General features: G+C 41.8%; 1 protein-coding gene and 1 long non-coding RNA gene across 3 annotated transcripts in view; one reads left to right on the top strand and one right to left on the bottom strand.

Moving 5' to 3' along the window:
* The window catches only part of KCNH6 (potassium voltage-gated channel subfamily H member 6), a 231965-nt gene that overhangs the window by 10941 nt on the left and 194142 nt on the right, over positions 1–26882 (bottom strand). For both annotated transcript variants that reach the window (XM_040330701.1, XM_040330702.1), the window contains exons 8-9: positions 2618–2870; positions 982–1175 (exon numbers count right to left, since the gene is read on the bottom strand). In XM_040330701.1, the coding sequence (XP_040186635.1) occupies positions 982–1175; positions 2618–2870 (447 nt within the window). The remainder of the gene's footprint in view (positions 1–981; positions 1176–2617; positions 2871–26882) is intronic.
* The window catches only part of LOC120918857, a 94848-nt gene that overhangs the window by 33669 nt on the left and 34297 nt on the right, over positions 1–26882 (top strand). The window lies entirely within an intron of this gene.

Raw genomic sequence — 26882 nt, 5'->3', positions numbered from 1 at the left:
ACTGCAACTGTCATTTTCACAATAAACAATGCAATTTAAATGCATTTTTTGCTGTGAAAATGACAATGGTCACAAAAATGTGTCAAAATTGTCCGAAGTGTCCGCCATTATGTCGCAGTCACGAAAAAAATCGATAAATGCTTATTGCAATTTTTTTTTACCAAAAATAGGTAGAAGAATACGTATCGGCCTAAACTGAGGAAAAAAAATGTTTTTATATATATTTTTGGGGGATATTTATTATAGCAAAAAGTAAAAAATATAGATTTTTTTTCAAAATTGTCGCTCTATTTTTGTTTATAGCGCAAAAAATAAAAACAGCAGAGGTGATCAAATACCACCAAAAGAAAGCTCTATTTGTGGGGAAAAAAGGACGCCAATTTTGTTTGGGAGCCACGTCCCACGACCACGCAATTGTCTGTTAAAGCGACGCAGTGCCGAATTGTAAAAACCCCTTGGGTCATTTAGCAGCATATTGGTCCGGTCCTTAAGTGGTTAAAACACTGAGCCCTAAAAAATGACCCTCCTGGGTAGTAAAACTATCTGTACACCTCTCCTAAACACTAGCTGACGTAATGCACTCTGTAGTCTAAAGACTGCCATAAACGCTCAAATGTTGGCCTATTGCAACTAAAACAGTTGAAATTTGAGCCATGGGTGGCCTTGCTGGCACCACTCGGTTTGGTAAAAGTTGTTTTTTTTTTCTTTGTTTTTGTTTAAATAGCTGGGTGAACAATTATTGGCCATGACAGTGATTGCATCCAATCAGATGCAGTCACACTTCGGGTATTCTGACAGCTACAGGTGTCAGCTACCAGTATAAACTAGCCATCAGGGAAGACTTCTTCATCCACGCTGTTTCGTGTGGATGGAGTATTCTATATGTGGACTAAACAAAATAAATCTATACATGCATGGCTAGTTTAAGTCTTGTTTTTAGCAAAATGCAACCTATTCTACATTGTATTGTAACCTCCTCACATCTCTCAGGTTGAAGGTAATCTCCAAGTTGCTCCAGAAGCTGTCTGAGAAGGTTGGGTACATGTCTAGCACCTCCAACAGATCTTCTCTTTGAATCTTGTGAAGGTCACAATAAGTCAGAGCCCTCACATCAGCATTGGACTTTCCAGGACGTGCATACAAGCTGATTGGCTCTCCGAATATATCATTTTTTCCTGAAAAACAAGATAAAAAGCACTAAAGATGAAAATATTTCCAGTTAAAGTGAACTTCAGATATAAGGAGACATGAGATAAATTATGTGAGGGGCTCATTTGGTCTGTCTTTTTTTTTCAGTGGCCTTAAAATCAATTCTGCATGACCTGTACTGCTCTACATCCATTTATTGGTAGCATGAAAGCATTCTGAAGCTACACTATATTGTCAAAAGTATTGGGACGCCTGCCTTTACACACACATGAACTTTAATCTCATCCAAGTCTTAGTTTGTAGGGTTGAATATTGAGTTTGCCCATCGTTTGCAGCTATAACAACTTCATCTCTTCTGGGAAGGCTGTCCACAAGGTTTAGGAGTGTGTCTGTGGGAATGTTTGATCATTCTTCCAGAAGTGCATTTGTGAGGTCAGGCACTGATGTTGGATGAGAAGGCCTGGCTCGCAGTCTCCGCTCTAGTTCATCCCAAAGGTATTTTATCGAGTTAAGGTCAGGACTCTGTGCAGGCCAGTCAAGTTCCTCCACCCCAAACTCGCTCATCCATGTCTTTATGGACCTTGCTTTGTGCACTGGTGTGCAGTCATGTTGGAACAGGAAGGGACCATCCCCAAACTATAAATGTCCCTCTTGGCCAGCACATTAGTTGATTACTAGTCTGTAAGAAATTACATCAAAGATTCAATGAAATTTTATATACCGCCATCCAAGCCACCAGGATAGTGAACAGAAGTGAAGGTAGGCATTTCACCAGTTCTCTTACTATTTTTTTTATTTTTACTGAGTACTGAATGGAGGATTTGCTCTAACTGTATCAGGGGTGTCCACCTCAATTTCATTCTGGGCCGCATCAGCATTATGATTGCCCTCAAAAGGGACGCTTGTATCTGTAAGATTAGATGTCCAGCGCACCACCTCCCCTTTACATTAGATGTCAAGAGCCACCCCACCATCAGAAGTTGAGTCCCCCACTCTCCCTTACATCACAATGCACCCCCCTTTCCTTATGCTGCTGCTGGGAAGAAGCTGGATGCATTACTTGAAAGCAGAAAGTAAGGGTCTGGAGTAGGACCAGAGGAGCGCTGGAGCTGCAGGAGAGGTGCGAGTACCACATGAAATGGCCTGGAGGGCCGGATTCGGCCCACGGGCCTTGTGTTTGCCACCTGTGCTGTAAATGATCAAACAGTGAGCCAAAAACACGGGCAAGGAATAGTGTTGGAAGTGAACTATGTTCTTTTAAAAAAAGACAAAAACAAAACGTAAGTTTTTCTATAATAACGCAGAGTTTAAAGGAAAATCGCATGTCATCAATGTATCTGTCTAATTTGAGGGTAATATTGAGTATATGTATTAACGTGGGACTAAAGAAAATCCCTTAACACTGATAAGATATATTCTCAATCATTCCTAGTATAAGTATAAGCAAAGGCGAAAGAAAACGAATTACCCAAAATAGCCACCACAATGTCATCCCTGAGAATTTCAATTGACCCACGAGAGATGAAATAGAGAGTAGTCAGTACATCTCCATAGTGAACCAGTGTGTCCCCTGGTGGGGCATGGGTAGTCTTGAACTTCATGGCCAGGGCCCGCAAGCATCCTTTGGTGGCACCGCGGAAGGCTTTGCAGTTTTGAAGCAGGGTGCGGTTGAGGTGCAGGCATATATCTGCTTGGAGGCACTCTGGGAATCCTTTCAGCACCTGTAAAATTAGAGAAAAAGGGAGTGAGAGAAAATGAGTTTGAATAAAACTATAATAATTTTGAAAAGAAAGATAAAGATATGAAGAAGGACAGTATGCAGTGTTGGATACAGGATCTCGGATACATGAAGTTGATAAAATATGGTATGATATTTGGCTGTAGAACAGATATGCAGATGATATGATTATATTGTATGGCTTTTAACAGGATTATCCTACTTTGTCCTCAAGTGTCATGCTTATACTTCAATCTTGGGATCAATTTAATCTTCAAATAATCCTAGTTAATTAATAGATTTGAATAGGGGTATGGAGCCACAGTCGGAACCCAGATGGATGGTGATTGAACATGTTCTGTTGAATCATTTGAGAATGCAGGCAGGAAGTCCTCAGACATCCTCAGCTTTAGTTTTGTGTTAGCAATTCCCCTGAAACATTTAGGCCAGAGGTGTTTGCATACACATAATCACATCACCCAATATTTTCACTGGTTTTAGTAACAATATTTAAGGGAACCTTAAAGTAGAACTACAGGGGGTATAGGCAAAATATATATTTTTTTGTTTTCATTTTGAAAAGAGCAAGGGAGGGTTATAACCCCTATTAGATTTTTTTCGCCATCTGTGTCCCATTGCAGAGATATGCCTACACTTCCTGTCCCATAGCCAAACAGGAAGTGAGAGGAAATCCCTGAAAACCTTTGGGGACCCCCTGGTCACCAGAAATGGTGTCCTCATTGGAAGATTTCCCCTCTATTACTTTTCTGGGGGACAACCCAATATTTGCATTCACTTTCAATCCTAAATGTAAATGGGGGTACAGGCAGCCCTAAAAAATTACAAGTGTTCTAATCACTTTACACTCTAAAACAAAAAAAAAAGTTTTGCCTTTAGTTATACTTTAAGGTTTACCTTCATTAAGTAATATTATAGTATTTGCTACAAAACGATGGCTTGTATGCAGCCAATTTTCTCTAGTGAGTTGGATTACTTAGTAGGGATTAGTTTTGCATTATCATACCTGATATAAAAACAAATAGCAAAATTGAGTGTGAGTGACTGATATGGGCAGTCACTGAGGGTTTACTTTAAGGACATTTATGCCACATACACACGGTCAGACTCTTGATCGGGCAAAACTCTGTCGGAATTTCCGACGGAAAAATAGAGAACCTGCTCTCTATCTAAGTGCGTCGGAAATTCCGACGGAAAAAGTCCGATGGGGCATACACACGGTCGGAATATTCAATGGAAAATGTCAGATGGGAGCGTTTCATCGGATATTCCGACTCTGTGTATGCCCCATCTGACTTTTTCCGTCGGAATTTCCGACGGACTTAGATAGAGAGCAGGTTCTCTATTTTTCCGTCGGAAATTCCGACAGAGTTTTGCCCGATCAAGAGTCTGACCGTGTGTAAGCGGCATAAGAGTAGCTATGGACCAACTCTCCAGATCTAGAACCAATTGCATTAAAATATTCAAAGCTAGAGCTTTGGATACAAGGGTAAATTTCTCAGTATCAGATGGAATACTGGAATGGTACTGTATACTCAACCTACATTTTGTTTCCCACCTTTGAGAAGCTCTTTAGAGCTGTAGGCTGTAGGCACCTTAAGGCTTTTCACCACTTGACCAAGTGGTGGATGGGGGACATGTGTGGTGAATGCTTCATTCCCTTCTCTCCATAACAAGAGAACACAGATATTTGTGTCTATTAAAAAAATCTCTGCATAATAATAAGGTTTTCCAATGGTCAGAGGAGCTTGTAAAACCCTGTGCAGCCCATTATCTCTGTTTTATTATTTCATACTACCCATAAATAGATTAGGTGGAATATGTAAAGTTGAAGTTAGGAGATAGAGTTGAGATTTTTATTCTGGAGAAAGAAAAAATGATGAGGTGGAATATGCAGTAAAAAAATAAAGTATTTAGGATTAGGATGTGATAGGATTGAAGTCAGGGTGAGATATGCAAAGCTGAACAGAAGACATGAGGGAATGTATGTTCTAACCTGAAGAGGGACGATACAGGGTCTGATTTACTAGAGGCAAATGGGCTGTTTAATTTGCAAGGGAATTCTCACTTTGGAAAATACTTTTCCCTTAACTTAATGAATACGGTGAAATTTAATTTCACAAAACATACCCAAGCATATGCAAGGAAAATAAAAACCCGTATTTTTGCACGTGACTGGATGACAGAAGTCAGAAGAGTTTTACCTCATTCACTAGTGAAATTTCCCTGAACAAAATGAACATCCTGTTTGCCTTTAGTTATTCAAACCCTCAGAATTAGTATACTGTATATGTTGCTGTTTATGGTGAGAATGGGGTTACATGCATTGGGATGTGGAATCAGTGGTGTATGTATACAAAATAGACTACAGACCTGCAACACGGAAAACAGAATGGAATGGTCTTGTTTAGGCTTGTCATTGGAGTACAAAATGGAATTACAAATGAGATGGGTCTATGTATCAATGCAAAGGAAGATGTGCATTGATCTAAAGTCACCAGGCATGCAAAATATAATTATGCAGCTGGTACACGCATTTTGTGATTGAATCACAGTGCAAATTATCACTCACATCCCAGACCTCACATGACTATTTCTCTGCTGTAAAAACAGATCGTATTTATATGATACACTGTTATGTGGTCTGACAGTCACTTCCTAAAATAAAACGTGCTATCTACACCGGAATCTCAAAATAGCATTTTTCTTTCCATGCGCTGTTCAAAGCAATAATTTGCATTTCCTAATGTGATCCCAAGGAGAATTCCTGAGCAGGGGAGGAAATGTCATGGCAGCACTTGGTGCATGGTGTTTGATCGAGGAGGATCACTACACAGTGAGCCTTATTTATCAATGTGTCTCTAAAAAGAACCACCTGAATTGATCCCATACCTTATCAGAAAGCCATTGCATTCAAATTATTATTTTCCATCAGAGGATCAAAAGGAATAGGTGACCGTGGTCCAAAACAGGAAGTTATTTTTTGATAAAAACTGATAAATGATTCCCACTGTCTTCTTCCCCATTCAGAGGACTTTATACCATAGCACAAGGATAAAAAATATGCAACTAGAAGCTAAAAGGCATCTAACATGTTTTACAAATACTACATACAAATGAAGACCAAATCTACTTCAAGCTAGTACTTCATTTTTGCATGCTTGCTGGCAAACTGGATCACATATTGGTAACTGATATGTTTTTGGGGCTCCAATAGTAAGATCTGCTCACTGAAGCTATCAGTTGTCCCAAAATTTTGCGGCCATTACAAAGCCAGATGATACCGCCAGCATGCGCACTCCATGAGATGTCAATATTAAATGACTGTAGAACATGGGTTCTAGAGAGTGACAAGGCCTTTATGGGTTTGTGGAAAGAGAGCAGAGACACTAACTTTTCTGCAGGAAAATCTTTCTACTGATATCTTTCAAAGATATGGTGGGTGATTCAGTCTGCCAGTGGAAAAGCCATATCAGAAATTAAAACAGTTTTAAGATTCACAGCAGTTCATAGCATATGCATGGTCAGAGTTCAACTGTAGACATGTGAGCATTGGTGGGAACATTTTTAAAGTGTATGTATAGCCAAAACTTTTTTGGGGCTAGAGTGCATAAGGGTTAGAACCTCTGTCAGCTTTCTATTTCTGTCTGTGTCCTCTCTGGGGACATTCATCCTCTTTGTTTGTTTTGGTCACCTTTATTACTAAGACAGAAAGAGATGATAACTCCAAACTCTTACTGCTGTCTCTCTCTCTCAATATATTTATATTTTATATATATATATAAATATATATATATTAGGGGTGCACCGATATATCGGTGCCGATACATATCGGCCGAAAATTGTGTTTTTTGGGTCATGCCGAAACAACAGAAATACTGGCTGATAATGACCCACCTCAGAGCCGGACTAAATTACCGTCCGTACGGCTCATTTCCTGTTTCCCCTGCTCTGCCACTGCCAGCGTCGGCGTTGTGACGTCCGACCATCGGCTGTCCATGCGGCTCCCCTCTGACAGTCAACAGTGAAGTCCGCGTTCTGTGGGGGCTGGGCGCCATCCAACCCCGTGTGACTCCGAGCAAGCTGCTCACCTCATCAACCGACGGCGGGACTCACTTACGCCAGAAGTTAAGGTAAGGTCTGTGACTGACTGTCACAGACCACCAGTATTTGACTATAGTGCCATTTTTTGATTAATGTGCCCCGCGCGACTCGGCCTTTTCTTTATCGTTACATCACGGGACACAGAGCGACATTCATTACTATATGGGTTATATGGAGTACCTTCAGGTGATGGACACTGGCAATCTCAAACAGGAAATGCCCCTCCCTATATAACCCCCTCCCATAGGAGGAGTACCTCAGTTTTTACGCCAGTGTCTTAGGTGTTGGTCATGGTTTAGCTTGCCTCCGCATCCTTGGGATTAGGTGAGCTAACCGGTTCTGTCCAAAGGCCTCAGCGCTAAAGTGGTCAGTAACCGGACCCCAAACCCTTGGGGTATAGCCCATAATGCTTTTCTTTTTAGAGAGCTGGACCCTGGGCCCAGAACTTAGAAACCTTTGGGTGCCTAATGTTTCTGTTGCCAGAGTGCTATATGGGCCCAGGACAGTGGATCCTTCATAGGAACCCAGGGCCTGAAGGTCTAGACATCCCCACGGAGATGGGGGAAGATTGGGCCTCTTGCTTGGCAAAGTCCTGCGGCATGGAGCAGGTAAGTGAGGGGAAAACTTGCGGAACTTGGTTCTTAGCAGGTTTTTTCTGGGGGGTCACAGGGGACATGCCTAAAGTTATGCGCTGCATCTGGCAAACTAGTCACATATCTTAATGATAGGATGGCTCTATGTGTATTTTTTCCCCATAAGAAGTGACCTCCCTTGTAGTGTTGGAAAAGCATTTGAGTAGGGCCTGTGTAATATAAAATGTATGTGTGTGTCAGAGAGCTATGCTTACCTGCAAGCCTCCAGGCGATGCTCCATCAGTCTTCCTCCTCAGAGCCTACTAAGCAGGCAAAACGCTGACCTCCTCGTGGTTCCAGCTGGAGCAGAGAGGCTCCCTTCCCCCCAACCCCCCCCCCTATCAGCGGGCGCGCGCGCGTTCACGTGTTATAGGCGCAATTCGCGCCGTTTAGCTGAGGGGGGAAGGGCGGGTCAGTGGTTTAAGGAAGGGGCGGCCCTTCCTTTTCGTTCCAAAACAGCATTCGATACATTGGAACTGGGGAGGAAAGACCAGAGCGGCAGCACGGGGCGCCGAGGACACACAGTGGCCAAAAAGAATATTGCAGTCTTCAGAAGACTGTTTTCAAGCCTAGAAATAGGCTGTTTCTTTCCATCTCATAGTTTTTTTTGCAATACTACTCAGGGGGACAGAATGATTTTTCTTTCCTGGATTTGAAAAAAAACAAAAAAAAAAGGTCATCTAGGGGAGAGGAAGCATTTTTTATCCCCCAAACAGGTGTTTGGGCAATTAACTTTTATAGTTCCAAGTACCAATAGGTAGCAGGTGTACCTCGGTATTGTACCATGGCATCCGGGTCAGAGGGTACAAGAGGTGGGGATTCCCCCAGAGAGTCTGAGGTCTCGGACAAAGCTATGCCGCTGCTTTCCCCTCAGGGAGCCTTGGGGCCATCGGGATCTGGGGCTGGAGCTGGCGCGGGTCAGTCCAACCCTAAGATGGTCACGGACGAGGTATTACTCACCTCTTTAAGAGAGATGGAGAAAAGAATGGGAAAAATGATAGCCACAGCTATGCGGGGCAGTAAACGGATTAGATCTCCGTCGCCCGAGCGTGGACCCTCAGAAGAGGAGGTCCTTTCCTCAGGGGAATTGGACGATCTCTTGGACAAGGACCAAGTAGGTTCAGGGATCGAAGATCCGGATACAGAGGAGTCTGGAGCAGTCTCCCAAGGGGAGGGCTGGTGGATTCAAGCCTTAACGGACTTGGTCCATAATGCATTCAACTTGCCAGTACCAGATCTCCAGGTATCGACGGTTTCAGCTTTGGGCTCACTGAGGGCGCCTCAAAGCAATGCAGTGTTTCCGATCCACCCTCTATTAGAGGGAGTTTTGTTCCAAGATTGGAACAAGCCAGATAAAATCTTCTTACCACCTAAAAGATTCTCTGCCCTATATCCTATGGAAGATACATTTTCCAAGAAATGGGCTACTCCTGCAGTGGACGCAGCCATCTCATGTGTTAACAAGTCGTTAACATGCCCTGTAGAAAACATACAGGTATTCAAGGATCCAGTTGATAAACGCTTAGAAGCACTACTTAAGAACTCCTTCACTACGGCAGGGGCAGTAGTACAGCCAGCGGTGGCTGCGATTGGGGTTGCTCAAGCATTATCGGATCAAGTTAAGCAGATGCTTAAACTTATTCCTGCCCAGCAGGCAGAAGAATTTTCGGATGTCCCTAGGGCCATATGTTTTACAGTAGACGCAATTAAGGATTCTATCCAGCAAGCGTCACGTTTATCGTTATCCCTTATCCATATGAGAAGACTCTTATGGTTAAAGAGCTGGGAGGCCGAGCCCCCATGCAAGAAGCTCCTGGTAGGGTTTCCCTTCTATGGAGGACGACTCTTCGGAGAAGACCTAGATAAATACATTCAGACCATTTCAAACGGCAAAAGTACTCTCTTGCCAACTAAGAAGAAGTTTCAGGGGCCTGCGTTTAAACGACAGTACTCCCCTGGGCAGGGGCCCTCTAATGCCAAACAGTATCGACGGCCTCCTGCGAAAGCAAACTTCGGCTTCAACAGCAAGTCTCAAGGACAGGCTGCTAGAGGCAGAAAGCAGTGGTTTCGCAAACCAGCAAAACCAGCCCCCAAGCCCTTATGAAGGGGCGCCCCCACCCACGAAGGTGGGGGGAAGGCTGCGACTCTTTTCAGAGGTTTGGGAAGCCAGCATTCCCGACGAGTGGGTACGGTCTTCCGTGGCCACGGGCTACAAATTAGATTTCCTAAAGTTTCCTCCTCCTCATTTCCAGGAGTCGAGGATTCCAAACGATCCGGAGAAAGGAGCCGCATTAATGTCGGCATTAAATCATCTACTTTCCCAGGAAGTAATAGTAGAGGTACCAGTCCTGGAACAGGGACTAGGTTTCTACTCCAACCTATTCATCATCCCGAAGTCCAATGGAGATGTCAGGCCAATTTTGGACCTAAAGATGGTAAATGCATACCTAAAGATCCGCTCATTTCGGATGGAATCCGTGCGGTCAGCAGCTGCCACACTCCAAAAGGACGACTTCATGGCGTCCATAGACATAAAGGATGCCTACCTTCATGTTCCAATTTATCAGCCACATCAAAAATATCTACGCTTCATGGTGGCTTCGCGTCACTTCCAATTCGTGGCGCTTCCCTTCGGGTTGGCTACGGCCCCCCGGGTGTTCACGAAGGTCCTAGCTCCAATCCTAGCCAAACTAAGGATCCAAGGGGTCACGATCCTAGCATACCTGGACGACCTCCTAGTCATAGATCACTCGTCTCCCGGCTTGGAGCGAGCAGTGGCCCTCACGGTCCAATACCTCGAGAAGTTCGGCTGGGTCCTAAATCGAGAAAAGTCAGCTTTCCTGCCCACAAGGCAGTTGGAATATCTCGGCATGAGATTAGACACAGAACAACAAAGAGTGTTTCTACCTCTGAGGAAGGTCAAAGCCATCAAGGAATTAATCCTACTGGTTCTAAGCAAAAAGGAACCGACTATTCGCCTATGTATGAGGTTACTAGGCAAGATGGTGGCCACATTCGAGGCGGTACCATACGCCCAGAGTCACACTCGCATCCTGCAGGCAGCCATCCTGTCAGCATGGAGCAGAAGGCCACAGGCCTTGGATATCCTGTTGCCGCTCTCATCAAGAGTCCGACAAAGTCTGTGTTGGTGGTTAGACCCTCAGAACCTACTGAAGGGGAGATCTTTCAGCCCAGTGGCTTGGAAGATAGTGACCACAGACGCCAGCCTGACAGGCTGGGGAGCAATTTTGGATGGTTGCACTCGCCAAGGTACTTGGGCAAAGCTAGAGGAGCAGTTGCCCATCAACATCTTGGAGCTCAGAGCTGCTCGACTAGCCCTCAGGGCTTGGACGTCAAAATTGCAGGGGTTCCCGGTGAGAATTCAATCAGACAATGCCACGGCTGTGGCATACATAAATCACCAAGGGGGAACCAGGAGTCAAGCCGCTCAGAGAGAGGTGAGCTTGATTCTCCTATGGGCAGAGGCTCATGTGCCCTGCATATCGGCAATATTCATTCCCGGAGTGGACAACTTTCAGGCGGACTTCTTAAGCCGCCAGACTCTATGGCCGGGGGAATGGTCTCTGCATCCACAAATCTTTCAAGCACTCTGCCAAAGATGGGGAGTGCCGGACGTGGATGTCATGGCATCGAGACTCAACAAGAAGCTAGACAGGTTCATGTCCCGCTCAAGGGATCCGATGGCCTGCGGAACCGATGCGCTGGTTTGCCCTTGGCATCAGTTCAAACTTCTTTATGCGTTTCCCCCGCTTCAGTTACTACCCCGCCTGCTGCGCAGGATCAGGGTGGAGCACATACCAGTCATCCTGGTAGCTCCAGCATGGCCCAGAAGGGCATGGTACTCACTAATCTTAAGGATGGTAGTGGGAGACCCTTGGACTCTTCCTCTACGGCCAGACCTGCTATCGCAAGGTCCGATCCTCCACCCTGCCTTACGGCATCTAAATTTGACGGCCTGGAAGCTGAATCCCTGATTCTCAGGGGTAGAGGTCTGTCTCAGAAAGTAATCTCTACCCTAATCAGAGCCAGGAAACCGGTCTCTAGGGTGATTTATCACAGGGTCTGGAAGGCCTATGTAGGTTGGTGTGAGTCCAAGCTATGGCTTCCTCGCAAATTCACCATTGATAGAGTTTTAAGTTTTCTCCAGCTAGGAGTGGATAAAGGATTGGCATTAAGCACAATCAAAGGACAGATTTCTGCTCTGTCAGTGTGGTTTCAGCGGCCGCTGGCCACCCACTCGCTGGTTAAGACCTTCCTTCAAGGGGTCTTACGTATTAAACCTCCAGTTAAATCCCCGCTTTGCCCGTGGGATTTAAACCTTGTTCTGTCAAGTTTACAGAAACAACCGTTTGAGCCGTTGGCTGAAATTCCTTTGGTTTTACTGACAAGGAAGTTAGTATTTTTGGTCGCCATAGTTTCCGCAAGAAGAGTATCGGAACTGGCGGCCTTATCCTGTAAGGAACCATATCTTATTTTTCATAAGGACAGGGTCGTTCTCCGCCCTCATCCTTCCTTCCTACCGAAGGTTATATCCAGTTTTCATTTGAACCAGGATTTGGTATTACCATCCTTCTTCCCTAAACCTACTTACAGAAAGGAAGGGTTGCTGCATACCTTGGATATCGTCAGGGCCATGAAGGCCTATCTTAAAGCTACAAAGAAGATCCGGAAAACAGATGTGCTGTTCATATTACCGGATGGGCCCAAGAAGGGGCAGGCAGCTGCAAAGTCCACCATTTCTAGGTGGATTAAGCAATTAATCACTCAGGCCTACGGCTTGAAAGGGTTGCCTCCTCCAGTATCATTAAAGGCTCATTCTACTAGGGCCATGGGCGCCTCCTGGGCAGCACACCACCAGATCTCTATGGCTCAAGTTTGCAAGGCGGCAACCTGGTCTTCTGTCCACACGTTTACAAAATTCTACCAGTTGGACGTAAGAAGGAATTCTGATACAGCCTTTGGGCAGGCAGTGCTGCAGGCTGCAGTTTGAGACCCTCGGATTCCGGGGGCTCCTCTTTTTTGAGTTAAATTTAAAATTTAAGATTATTTTTCTCAACTAAGTTGGATTTATTATGATTTGAGTATTCTCTAAATTAAATCCTTTTGTCTTGGAGATGTTCTCCCTCCCCTCATTGTAAGCATTGCTTTGGGACATCCCATATAGTAATGAATGTCGCTCTGTGTCCCGTGATGTAACGATAAAGAAAAAGAGATTTTTAATACAGCTTACCTGTAAAATCTTTTTCTTGGAGTACATCACGGGACACAGAGCTCCCACCCCTCTTATGGGGACCATTTTGGGAGGCATACTGCTTGCTACAAAACTGAGGTACTCCTCCTATGGGAGGGGGTTATATAGGGAGGGGCATTTCCTGTTTGAGATTGCCAGTGTCCATCACCTGAAGGTACTCTATATAACCCATATAGTAATGAATGTCGCTCTGTGTCCCGTGATGTACTCCAAGAAAAAGATTTTACAGGTAAGCTGTATTAAAATCTCTTTTTTAAATGCAAGCCTGCAAGGTGCTGACTAGGTCTATGTCATGTACCATTTTTTTAAATATATGAATGAATGCTTTGTTATTATCCTCCTCATACCTCACCTAGTGCAGTACACACAGACATCTAAGATCTTTTATATAATATATGATATCAATAATTAATTATATAAAGATGTCGGGCAATACACAGACATCTTTATATATTATATGATAAAAGATGTGACGTCTGTGTATTGCACTAGGTGAGGTATGAGGCAGTCAAATTAAAATGGACAAGTAAATAATGTCACACATATATACAACATATTGCATGATGAGGCGCTGAATCTGTATGTAAATGAAGATGTGCTGAGTGAGGTATGATATATTGTAAAAAATTATTATATCAGTTCAGTGCAGAATGCCTCAGTCAGTGCAATGGCCAACTTTATATTATCACCAGCCTTCCTAGGTCAGTGACAGTGCCTTGCGTCTCACTCAGTGCAATGTGCATCTTTAAAAAAAAAAAAAGTTATTTTCGGTTTCGGGTTCGGACTGAATTTTTTTTTTATTTCGGTTTTGTTTCGGTTCTGAAATTTCCATTTCGGTGCACCCCTAATATATATATATATATATATATATATATATATATATATATAAATATATATATATATATATATATACATACATACACACACATACACAGTATCTCAAAAAAAGTAAGTACACCTCTCATATTTTTGTAAATATTTTATTATACCTTTTCATGTGACAAAACTGAAGAAATTACACTTTGCTACAATGTAAAGTAGTGAGTGTACAGCTTGTATAACAGTGTAAATTTGATGTCCCCTCAAAATAACTCAATACACAGCCTTTAATGTCTAAACTGCTGGCAACAAAGTGAGTACACAGCAAATTTACACTGTTATACAAGCTGTACACTCACTACTTTACATTGTAGCAAAGTGTAATTTATTCAGTGTTGTCACATGAAAAGATATAATAAAATATTTACAAAAATTTAAGGTGTGTACTCACTTTTGTGAGATACTGTGTATGTGTGTGTATATATAGATATATAATATATAAAATATGTGAATATATTAGACAGGTTTGAATAATTTCCTACTACCCTATTACACCATTTCCTATCAATCCTTTATATATAAATACAAGTTTTGGCTATAGATATACTTTAAACTGTTAAAATATTTTGGAATGCAACCAAATGTGTATGTGTACCCTCAGACCTTTCATGATTAAACTACTAGACTATTGCGTCATTCTTTCGAGAAGTAAATTGTTAAACATAGAGAAGCACAAGACATTAAATAAATTAAACATGATGTAAAATCAAACACATGAAAAGTAAGAAAAATACAAAATCAAACGCAAAAAATAATTTCAGAAACACGCAAGACAAACTCAAACAGTACTTGCTGGAGACTTTAGGCAAAAGATATATATGCTCTGATGCTAAAAAGGCAAATAAATAATAAACTAAAAACATTTTATTTGGTTAAAGTTCATGTTCTGCAGATCTCGTTGGTCGGTTGAATGAAGAGACTGCAAGAGCGCTGAATATTTCTGCAAGATTTATAAATGCTTCAGATTTTCCAAACCCAGTGGCTATAAATGAAAGTAGAACTATAGGCAATTTTTTTTTTATTTTGGATAGAGTAAATGAGGGTTCTAACTAGAGCTGGGCGATTTTCTCCCCCCCCAAAAATCTGCGATTTAAAAAAAAAAAAAACTTGATTCATGATTCAAATCGAGTTTTTTTCTTTGATGGACACCGCGCCGGTCCTGAGGAGCTGTCGGCAGACTAAGCCAAAGCCGCGGCCTCGCCTAAAAACTCCTGTTTGCAGCTCCTCAGGACCGGCGCAGTGTCAGCGTGTGAAAAAAAAATTGATTTGCTGAAAATCTGAATCGATTTGACCTTGCAACTCGATTCACGATTCAAATTGATTTTTTCCCCAGCCCTAGTTCTAACCCCTGTCAGATTTTATTTTGCCATCTGTGTTCCATTGGGGAGATTTCCCTTCACTTCAGGTCCAAAATGTAAGCAGGAAGTGAGAGAATATCCCTGCAAATTAAGGAATTCCTTGGGGACCCCCAGGTCACCAGAACAAGTGCCCCAATTGAAAGATTTCCCCGCTATTACTTTTCTGGGGACATCTCAAAACTTGGGATTTTCTTTTACTTTCAGGCTAATGGTAAACAGGACGAAAAAAGAGGGCAAGTCTCCCTAATAAAGGCACAGACAGCAATAAAAACTGACAAGTATTCTAATCCCTCTGCACTCTATTCAAAACTAAAAAAAAAGTTTTTCCTTTAGTTATACTTCAATGACTGAAATGTGTTGTTGTATGGGTATTGTCAGTGAATCCTTGCCTTGATACATAGACCTTTATTGGAAAAATCTTTCAAAGACTAGTTACAACCACCCATAAATCTCAGTGTATAGATGTATATGGGATTGAAAACTGCATTGGCCATTTGTTCTTTTACAGGGCATCTATATATACACATATCTCATCAAGAGTAGATTCAGTTTTCTTTTTTTTCTTTATCTGCTAAAGCCAATAATTGTCATGTTCTTTGATTTAGACCACAATGGCTTGAACAAAAAAAAATCTATTTTCAAAAATGTTTGTAGGGCGTTGAGGGGCTTGTCTTACTGCAGAGCAATGTATAGCAGTCAATCAGATGTTAGTTCACTGTGTTTGTCTCTGTTTGAGATAAATTCTTATTGGTTGCTGCGATACAGTCATAATAACCCATAATAAACTTTCAATGGAAAATGGGTTATTAAAAATACACATTTCATTTTCACTTAGACCTTTAGGCCCAGATTCTCGTAAAATCGCGCAAAACTGTGCGGGCGTAACGTATCTCATTTACGTTACGCCGCCGCAAGTTTTACAGGCAAGTGCTTTATTCACAGAGCACTTGCCTGTAAAGTTGCGGCGGCGTAGCGTAAATCACCCGGCGCAAGCCCGCCTTATTCAAATTAGGCGGGTAGGGGGCGTGTAGTATTTAAATTAAGCGCGTTCCCGCGCCGAACGTACTGCGCATGCGCCGTCCGTAAAATATCCCAGGGTGCATTGCTCCAAATGACGTCACAAGGACGTCATTGGTTTTGACGTGAACGTAAATGGCGTCCAGCCCTATTCACGGACGACTTACGCAAACTATGTACATTTTTAAATTTCGACGCGGGAACGACGGCCATACTTAACATTGATTGCCCCTCATATTGTAGGGGCAACTTTACGCCGGGCAAACCTAACGTAAACATCGTAACTTCACTGCGTCGACCACGAGTACGTTCGGGAATTTGCTTATCTAGCTAATTTGCATACTTGACGGGGAAAACGACGGAGGCGACACCTAGCGGACAAAAAAAAAATTGCATTTAAGATCCGATGGCGTAAGAGCCTTACGTCTGTCGGATCTAATGGATATCTATGCGTAACTGATTCTAAGAATCAGTCGCATAGATACGATGGCCCAGATTAGGACTTACGACGGCGTACATAGCGTTGCGCCGTCATAAGCCCTTTGAGAATCTGGGCCTTAATTTTCACAACAATGTAACCGTATCCTTTCATTATCTAAGTGTATTTATGTATACTGCCATTGCTCTATCACTTTATTAAACATTGTGTTTGCTGTCTTGTCAGGTCTTCAAAGTATTACCTCTGGTAAAGCCTTATAGGTGTCTTTCATGATTAATTATGTGAGCCGTGTCATTTTATAATATGTCATGTATGTCAGTGTGTATGTAGCCCTAGAGTTATGAATTATGTCTAGTTTGGACAGAATCTAACAGGTTGAATGACTCATTAGATTTAAATGTCTCATGAGGACATTGCTGGAGAGATCTGTACTTCTAAATTCAGCATTCCATCCCTTGGCTGTGAGGTCCTCCTGTTGACTGTTTCATGAATGCATAGATTGCAACAGTAGGTTTGAGACTCTTCTTTTTTGAAAAGGTGGAATGACACTTCATGGCTAGGAGTTAAAAATGGGATTTTCATAGGGAAAATTTCACCCCTAAAATTTTAGGACACCCTTGGTTGATACAACCCATTGTATATGCAAAATTGTATCCGTATTGGGTGGACTGTATTTTTAATAATATGACATGGCTGTGTGCAGTAACCAACCATAAATCTTATTTCATATTTGAAACTGATGAAAGATGATTTCTTATTGGTTTTCTGGAGTTACTGCTTAAAGCGAAGATTCACCCTAAAACAATTATATACCATTCCATCCAGCATACTGCCGACATGTACAGTATGCTGTTTTTTTTTTTTCCGCTGTACATACTGTTTTATACTTTTTTATTTTCTCACTCCCGCGGGGAATAGGCGTTGCTATGAAGAGGCGTAGATGATTGACGTGTGGATTAGGGGCGTCACGCGTTCAGAAAATAGCCGGACTGAGACTCGGCTCTATACGGCGCTATACGGCGCCTGCGCACAGACTAGGAGCCGTGTAGAGCTGACTGCGCAGGCGCCGTATATAGCCGAGTCCCAGTTCAGCTATTTTCGAAACGCGTGACGCGCCTTATCCGCACGTCAATCATCTACGCCTCTTCATAGGAACGCCTATTCCCAGCGGGAGTGAGAAAAGAAAAAGAAGTATAAAACGGTATGTACAGCGAAAAAGAAAAAAAAAAAACAGCATACTGTACATGTTGGCAGTATGCTGGATGGAATGGTATATAATTGTTTTAGGGTGAACCTCCGCTTTAACTGCTTTTACATGGAATCATCGAGGATAAGTGTAGTAACTTAAAGTAAGCGTTCATCTTTACAGTAAACCAATACAGAGTGGATTACTATGGGTTACCACACCATTAGCATCCTTGTTTCCTTATGCAGTGCCTGATTTACAAAAACTCCATCCAAAACATAATTATAATTTTGTGAGGAGTGGGGCAGAGTTCAATCCCCTTTTGGTCCTAATCTCTGTTTAGAAAATATTAGATGGTGATCTCCCCAGTTTCCCAGCTTGGCTGTGACAAGCTGATCTTGGCTTTTGAACTAAACTACTTGTATCACTGGCCTGTGTTTTCCATATGGAGAATAGACAAGAGAGCACAGTAATGTTGTATCATTCTGCTTTCTAGTGGATTCTTCATTGGAAAATACTCAGCTACATCTGTCACATCCATGCTGGGTTCGGTGTTGTTCTTCCTGCCAGGAAACACAGAAAACAGTATAGACTTGCAGGGTCAAACCATGACACTCTCGACTGAACACAGAGAAATACATTTGGAATTGAGTTGCTTTTCAAGTAAAAAATGTTGTTGTTAAAGGAGTCCAAATATAAACCTTAGACAGTCAAGATGTGCTACAGTTAGTTAACCCGCCGAGTCACATGGAGCAGGGAGGAAGGTATATGCCCTTGCCTGGCAGATGATCTTGGCTTGCGTTCCAGCCGCAGGTTGCATTTTAGCCTTTCAAAGGGAAGAGAAACCATGAGGCCCTGTGCTTGATGACCAGAGAGAGTACAACATCATCTCAACACAATCCTAGGCAAACTGTATGGATTCAATGAACACAGGAATCCTGTAAAGACAAGATCACAACACACGGGATCCCTATACACACGTTTACATACTACTCACTGGGAGGATAATAGGTTGACCATGCACAGACTGGCTTTCAACACTCACAAACATTCAGGCTTATTTATTTAGTCATATTAAAGCCCATTGATGATATGCAAAGTGCAGTAGCTCATAGCAACCAGTCAGGTTTTACTTTAGTACAGTCTTTCTCAACCGGAGTGCTGTCTGAGTTTATTAAGCCCCCTACACCAGGCGCGAATGTCGGGCGACATCGGTCGGTTAAAAAAAACTGACGGACATTTGGCCCGTGTGTAAGGCAGCCGGTCCAACAGAAGCCAGCCGTTTAGTCGGCTTTTGTCGGACGAGCATGCTGGGAAGCTTGCAGCTGACCGACTCCTGATCAGCACTCTCAGCAAATGGCTGAGAACGCTGACTGGAGTGTTCTGGTGGGGGGACCGCTCCCCTATCAGAACAAAAAAGAACAGCAAACTATCAGAACACAAAAGAATGAAAAATAAATAAAATAGTGTTGTGTACCAGGCTTTAGGGATGCAAGGGATCACAGGTGACAATTTTTTTTGACTCTATGGACCAGCATTGCGTTCACTGTCCCTGCTAATCTGAATTTGATGTAGGAGAGGGGTTTAGTCAGGTATAGCAAACCCTGCTAAAAGGTGTATGTGGGAGGGATCATTGAGTGTCAGTGTGTGGTGAATGGAAGTTCATTGTGCATAAAACGTTGGTATCTAGGGACTCGCAGTGATTAGGAGGTGTGGCCGAAAAAAGATAACAAGGATAATGCAAGCCATTGATGATTCAATTTATTTCCTTCCACCGCGGGTAGAAGAAAAGAAAGTATCTTGATTCCCTGAAATACTTGAATTCATAAGGCTATCGTGAATGTTGCTTCCAGTTGAGGAAAGCTATATAGTTTATTCTAGATGTTATTTTGTTTTAGAACACCTATTACACATGTGTCCAGGCTGCTCCTCTTTATGCTGTAGGGCAGGGATATGCAATTAGCGGACCTCCAGCTGTTGCAGAACTACAAGTCCCATGAGGCATAGCATGACTCTGACAGACATAAGCATGACACCCAGAGGCAGAGGCATGATGGGACTTGTAGTTTTGCAACAGCAGGAGGTCCGCTAATTGCTTATTCCTGCTGTAGGGGTTGCAGAGAGGTGGGAATGACCCTTCACATCTGGTGGACATGTCCCAAGGTCAGACGATTTTGGATTTGTGTCCATTCATTGATACATTCAGTCACGTTGGTCAATATCTTCAAGGATGCCTGGTTTGCATTTCTAAATAAACCAGTGGGTGGCATCCCAAGACATATGCAGACTTTATTTTATTTCATGTTCTTGGCAGCTAAGATGGCTATCGCTACAGCTTAGAAAAGCCCAATGGTTGACCTGGCTTTACTGAAGCACAAGTTAACCTGGATTATGCTTAACGAAAAGATTGTGAGTGTCTTAAGGGATAAACAAGCTCTTTTTAATAAGGTCTGGACTTATTTACAGGTGCCAGATGCCTGGAGGCATATTCCTGATTGAGTACTATTCCTTCTTCTTCCATTTCTTTACTCTCCCCTTTTCTCTTATTTTCTTCTTTTCTTTTCTTGTATTTTTCTTTATTTTATTTTAGTCCTGATATAAAACTATGGCTACCTGGTTTAGAATGAAAAGTTTTAAAGTACTTCTGGGAGATATTCAAAGAGAGTGTACCTGGGGTCTAATTTAGTGAACAAACTTACTGTTCTAGATGGATGCATTCTGTTATCATTTCCTTGTTTGTTCCTATGCTGTTAATAAGTTTGTTTTTCCAACTGCTGTACACTGCCACTTACCATAATCTGGGAAGCTATGTATATGTCTCATATGCCGTGCCAGACCGTCTCTTAACCACTTCCATACCAGCCGCCGTCATATGACATCCACAAAGTGTCTCTACCATCCAGAGTGGACGTCATATGACGTCCTGGACTTTGAAGGGGGATATCTGAATGATGCCTGCAGCGAGAGGCATCATCCAGATATCTATCTCTTGTGCCGGCGATTCTGCACAACGTAAGAATGATCATAGCGGCGATTCCGCCGCTAGATCGTTCTTACAGGCGGCAGGAGGGGACATCCCCCCCTCCCGCCGCCATCCGGTGCTTCTCCGGGCTCTCCCGTGCCATCGGGGGCCCGGAGAAAGAATCGTCCAGCGCTGGCAGGAAGTATAGAGATGACTGGTCACCAGTCATCTCTATTACCGTCGGAGGACCCGGGCGCGATGTGATGACGTCACGCCCGGGTCCCGTAAGTAAACATAGTCGCGATTGCGGCTGTAAGCCTCAGTTCTTCAGGGTATATTGTCAATAAAATGCGATCGTGTCTGCTTCCAGAAAATATAAACACTCTGGTATGTCTGCGTGACTGGCTAAAGTGATGCCTACTTGCCTACATAAAGTGACTGACAGTAAGTTTTTCTTAAAGTTTAATAAGAAAAAATTGCTTCCGTCAGTGCTACAATTTGAATTTAAAACGTATTTGTGTGAACTGTGAAGTAAAGTCATGGATTGTGGAAACTAACTAGTGTCGGGTGATTGTATATAGTGTATACCACATTTACCACTTACTAATGCAGAGTTGCAATGCAAGGAGATCAGCTAAAAGTAGTTGGATCTGTATGTGCGTTATAATTAATCGAAATTAGTCGATTAATCGATTAAAAAAAAAATCGAACACGAACATTTTAATCAGTAACAGCCCTAAAATTAATAAAAAAAATTTAAACAGAAAATAGCTTGATTGCCTCATTAACACAGTCGGTGTTGAAGGGGGATTTCTTCCCACAGCTCTTATGTGTTCTGCTGGCAGGGATTACTGGTAGTGCCTATAGCTGCTGGCAGTAGTTACAGATAAAATATGAGACAGACTGTTTCTTTCTACTCTCTCCCTCTTCTTTCTGCACTTCTACTTTTAATTCTTCTTCACCCCCCCCCTTTCTCTTTTCTTTACGGCCCTGCTTGCACTTTCTGTCTATTCCTATTGGTGATCCTTTGATTGCCAGTATGTTATTCCTGAAGCTCATTGTTGTCATTATTTTCATGTTGACACTTTATGCCGCCTGCGTAGCATTTCGCCCTTATGTTTGCACTTCGATAATTCAAAATATAATATATAATTGAAGCATGAAACTGAATCACAAATGCAAAAACGCACCACAAAACACATGAAGACGCACACACACAAGTGTAAACCTATCCTGACTGAAAATAGGTTGAGAAACGTAGCTCTAGTAGATACAAATCTCTGGTGGACAAAATCTGATTGATTAATGAGGCTGCTACACTGTGCACATTGCTTTTTTCTACAATAAATAAGCTAGATTTAATATCTTTAAAAAGATATTAAAAATACACATTTCATTCACTATCAGCCAAATGCAACAGTTTTTTATGATACCAAAAATGATACATAGTTTTTATTGTCTACACAGGCACAGAAAGTCAGTCTTGCACTAAAATACAGTTTCTACAGGGACAGAATGGCAGGACTCAAGCACACATTTGTAGAAGAAAAAAGAAGGGTATCTGTGCTGCCCAGTAAAGGCACTACACTAGTACAGTTTAGAAATTGTAAACATAAATCCTATTGGCTGGGCAGCACATACTTTTCTTTCTTCTGTAGCAGCATCAGGGTCACCCAAACTAGGTGTTCAATTTAAAGTGACACTAAACAATATATTTATTCACCAAGAATAATCTATACAAATTCACCCTGTCATCCATTTTTCATTAAAGTGTTTCTTACTGTGTTTTTCTGCCTCCTTGTAATGTCCACTGAGCTCCTGAACTGCTTCTTTCCCCCTCACTTCCATTTCTTTGGAATGAGCAGATCACATTAGATGCAGTCACATGCTCTTCTCTAAACACACTACACATTACATAGTCATAGTCTGTAGTCCAACTTGGGAGCAAGCAAGAAAGGGTGGCTACATTCCTACATACAGTGGGATCAAGTAGAATGAGCGTAGCCTCTCTCTAACAGGAAGTTGGATCACAGCAGCAAAAAAAGGAGTTTGAAGGCTTGGAGGAGGCCGAGAGCAATAGAATGGGCTTTTTGAGTTAAGAAGACAGTATATACTTTGAATAGATTTTTTTTTGTTCATTTTAAGAGTTTAGTGTCACTTTAAAGTACACCTTTCATGAGAGAATAATGAAGGATGCCATTGTTGACCTCTACAGCTGAGAGTTTCCTGGCTGTCATGCTGAAACCCTCTCAACGGTTATCCCATATCACAAATTAAATCTACATTCTAACACTTTTCTGACTTTAACGTGTAAGTTCACTTTTACAGAAAATCTGTAAAGTGAACTTACACTGCACCCCCTCCCCATCCACCCCCTGGTCCCGCTTTACAGGATTTCCGCGATCAACCGCTGTGAGACACCGGTCCTGGGATTTGAAATCCCAGCGGCTTAATCTCCTATCCATACCTCTCAGCGTGTACGGATAGAAGGCATTCTAATTGGTTGGTGCCATCACATGAATGGCGCTGACCAGTAAGAACCCATCCTGTGAGCGCTGGAGAAGATGAGAAGATTTCAAATCCCTGGACCTGTAAAGCGACATCCTGGTGTCTCACAACAGGCGATCGTGGGTCACCTGTATAGCGGGACAGGGGGGTGTCCAGTGTATGTTCACCATACAGATTTTCTGTAACAGTGAACTTGCCTTTTAATTTACAGCCTGATTGTTCTTGGTCTGTAGATCAAAATAATTTAAGCCAGACACAGCCAAGCAATTAGCATTTCTGGAAGGAAGCCAGTAATTGCAGCTCACAAATTCCTCTCATGGTGCCCTTTTAACAAGCTCCATAACTGACATATATTCTTACACAGAGGCACAATTACCACATGCACTGTTCATACATAAACAAGTTCATTTACAAAGCAATATCTTGTTATATTTTATGTATAGACAACTCGCATCTATACAAAATAAAATACTATTGGCTATATTTACATGCCCCCAATTATTGCACATTCTCCACAAGCACTTTCCTCATGCAAATACAACAGCAACATAAACAACTGAACTAACATCTAGGCACAAGCACAATATTTATTAGGGATATGCCATCTACAGTATCTACACACAGACAGGATTCCAAATAATGTATTGATGCTTCTTGTAACTGTAGGAAGTCAAAAAGGTCACCTTCAGATTAACAGGTTTAAGCCCGTAAGATACCTTCTCTCTGCTCTGAGTTGTGAGTGCAGTTTTCCTCATCCCGGCTTCACAGGTCATGTGCAAAAATTATGTTCAACTTGATTTGGGGGCCACAGTTTTAAAGCATCATTAAGCACAAATTGTATCTAAAATGCTCGTATTGAGCCACATTGTAATTTAAGCAACAATTATAACCCTTTTTTTTTATTCTTTATTTAAAGAATATAACCCTTTCTATAAAAAAATATAACCCTTTCTATGTGTGATTTTTCAGGCCTACAAAACAAAGTGAAGGAATTAGATAGATAGATAGATAGATAGATAGATAGATAGATAGATAGATAGATAGATAGATAGATAGATGGATGGATGGATAGATGGATGGATGGATGGATGGATGGATGGATGGATAGATAGATAGATAAATAGACAGACAGAGAGACAGCTAAATAGATAGATATATAGCAAAAATCCTGTTATTTTTTTCTTTTTAGCTTTAATGTCTGAAATATGAAGTTTAGAGAGAGAAAATCTGAAGACAAACAGCTTCTACTTTTTTTTTTATTGTTTTTTTTTTTAGGAAAACCCATAACGCTTTATGAATTTTGTCTTATGATACCAAATTTAATAAATTCTTTATTTTTAGAAACAAAGCTTTAATATGAATACTAGTAATAAAAAAAAAAATCATAAACAGTTAAAAAATATATGAAAGAAAGTTCAAGCAATTACCCTGTCTTACATAAAATTTCAGCACTGTTGCCCAGTCATGCTCACCCCTTCTCCCCTGTTCAATAAAAGACACCTTATTTGCCAATTTAGTTCTCCTATAAGACAGGAGAATGGTTGTCAGGGCTTAGTTACAGGGATTGGTCTTCTGGGATGTTGATCACTTAGTAAGAAGAACAAACCAGGATTGAAGAGAAAACAGAGAAAAGGCTTTTCTGGCTAGGATGGAAATATGAAGTGCCTTTTCTTATGCAGGTCTTTTACTTTTGAAAGCTTAAAGCGGAACTCTGGGAAAGAAAACAAAATTGCACAGCATAAGTCAAATAAGTTATCTCTGATGATAATTATCTTAGGTCTGGATCACTGCCGTTTACTAATAAAATCCTAGCTTCCTTGATGGTGGATACTGCCAAGCGTTTAACGATTGGTTCGCGCAAAATTTATAGCGTTTACAAAATAGGGAATAGTTTTATGGCATTTTTATTATTATTTTTTTTTACTACTAATGGCGGCGATCAGCGATTTTTTTTTTTTGTGACTGCGACATTATGGCGGACACATCGGCCAATTTTGACACATTTTTGGGACCATTGTCATTTTCACAGCAAAAAGTGCTATAAAAATGCATTGATTACTGTGAAAATGACAATTGCAGTTTAGGAGTTAACCACTAGGGGGCGCTGTAGGGGTTAAGTGTGACCTCATGTGTGTTTCTAACTGTAGGGGGGCGAGGTTGGACTTGTGACATCACTGATCGTCTTTCCCTATATCAGGGAACAGACGATCAGTGACACTGCCACTGTGAAGAACGGTGAAGGTGTGTTTTACACCTCTCCCCGTTCTTCAGCTCCTGTGACCGTTCGCGGGACTCCAGCGGATCGGGTCCGCGGCCGCAACTGCAGCGAGTGCGACCCATGGCTGGGCACTTAAAGGGGATGTACAGGTACGTGATTGTGCCCAGCCGTGCCATTCTGCCGACGTATATCTGCGTTAGGCGGTCCTTAAGTGGTTAATATTACTTCACACACTTTTGACAGCTGAGGAGTTGTTTTTTTTCTTTTGGTGTTATTGGTCATTACTGTGTAATTATCACACTGATTGACCATTATCTAAAAAGTGTTAGCTGAGCACCTGTCTGGCTGTGACTTATGGGTAATTAGTGGTGATAAATCTTTGTCCTTGCCTCGCCTATTGATCTCTCCTTGTGTGCGCTGTGATTATTAGTTTAATTGGTATGGATTAGTCTCTCGTCGATAAAATCTGCTTAGTTTGGGATCATACGTCTTACATTTGGGGACATGGATCAGTTAAGACCCAATCCAGCTTACATTGTGAGAAATATTAAGAAAGGAACTCTCACTCAAACGTTCCAGCTAGGGTTGCCACCTCATCCCTTTAAAACAGAACACATATGAATTACACAGGTTCTGTGGCTGATTTAATGCAGGTAAGGCACCAAGTGAGTCTAATTACCACCTTAATTAGCCACAGAACCTGTGTAATTCACATGTGTTCTGTTTTAAAGGGATGAGGTGGCAACCCTAGTTCCAGCAGTTTTCACATATTCATGTTAACCCTTTATTTGGGAAAGCATTGGGAATATTTTTTTAACCGGTTAAGCCCCGGACCTTTAGGCAGCTAAATGCCCAGGCCAGGTTTTGCGATTCGGCACTGTGTCGCTTTAACAGACAATTGCGCGGTTGTGCGACGTGGCTCCCAAACAAAATTGGCGTTCTTTTTTCCCCCACAAATAGAGCTTTCTTTTGGTGGTATTTGATCACCTCTGTGGTTTTTATTTTTTGCGCTATAAACAAAAATAGAGCGACAATTTTGAAAAAAATGCAATATTTTTTACTTTTTGCTATAATAAATATCCCCCAAAAACATATATAAAAAAAATTTTCTTCCTCAGTTTAGGCCGATACGTATTCTTCTACATATTTTTGTTAAAAAAATTGCAATAAGCGTTTATCGATTGGTTTGCGCTAAATTTATAGCGTTTTCAAAATAGGGGATATTTTTATTGCATTTTTTATTAATTATTTATTTTTTTACTACTAATGGCGGCGATCAGCGATTTTTTCCGTGACTGCGACATTATGGCGGACACTTCGGACAATTTTGACACATTTTTGGGACCATTGTCATTTTCACAGCAAAAAATGCATTTAAATTGCATTGTTTATTGTGAAAATGACAGTTGCCGTTTGGGAGTTA

Source organism: Rana temporaria, chromosome 12 (genome assembly GCF_905171775.1).
Source record: "Rana temporaria chromosome 12, aRanTem1.1, whole genome shotgun sequence".
In the NCBI taxonomy this organism is placed as follows: domain Eukaryota; kingdom Metazoa; phylum Chordata; class Amphibia; order Anura; family Ranidae; genus Rana; species Rana temporaria.
This window is presented reverse-complemented; position numbering and strand designations above follow the sequence as displayed.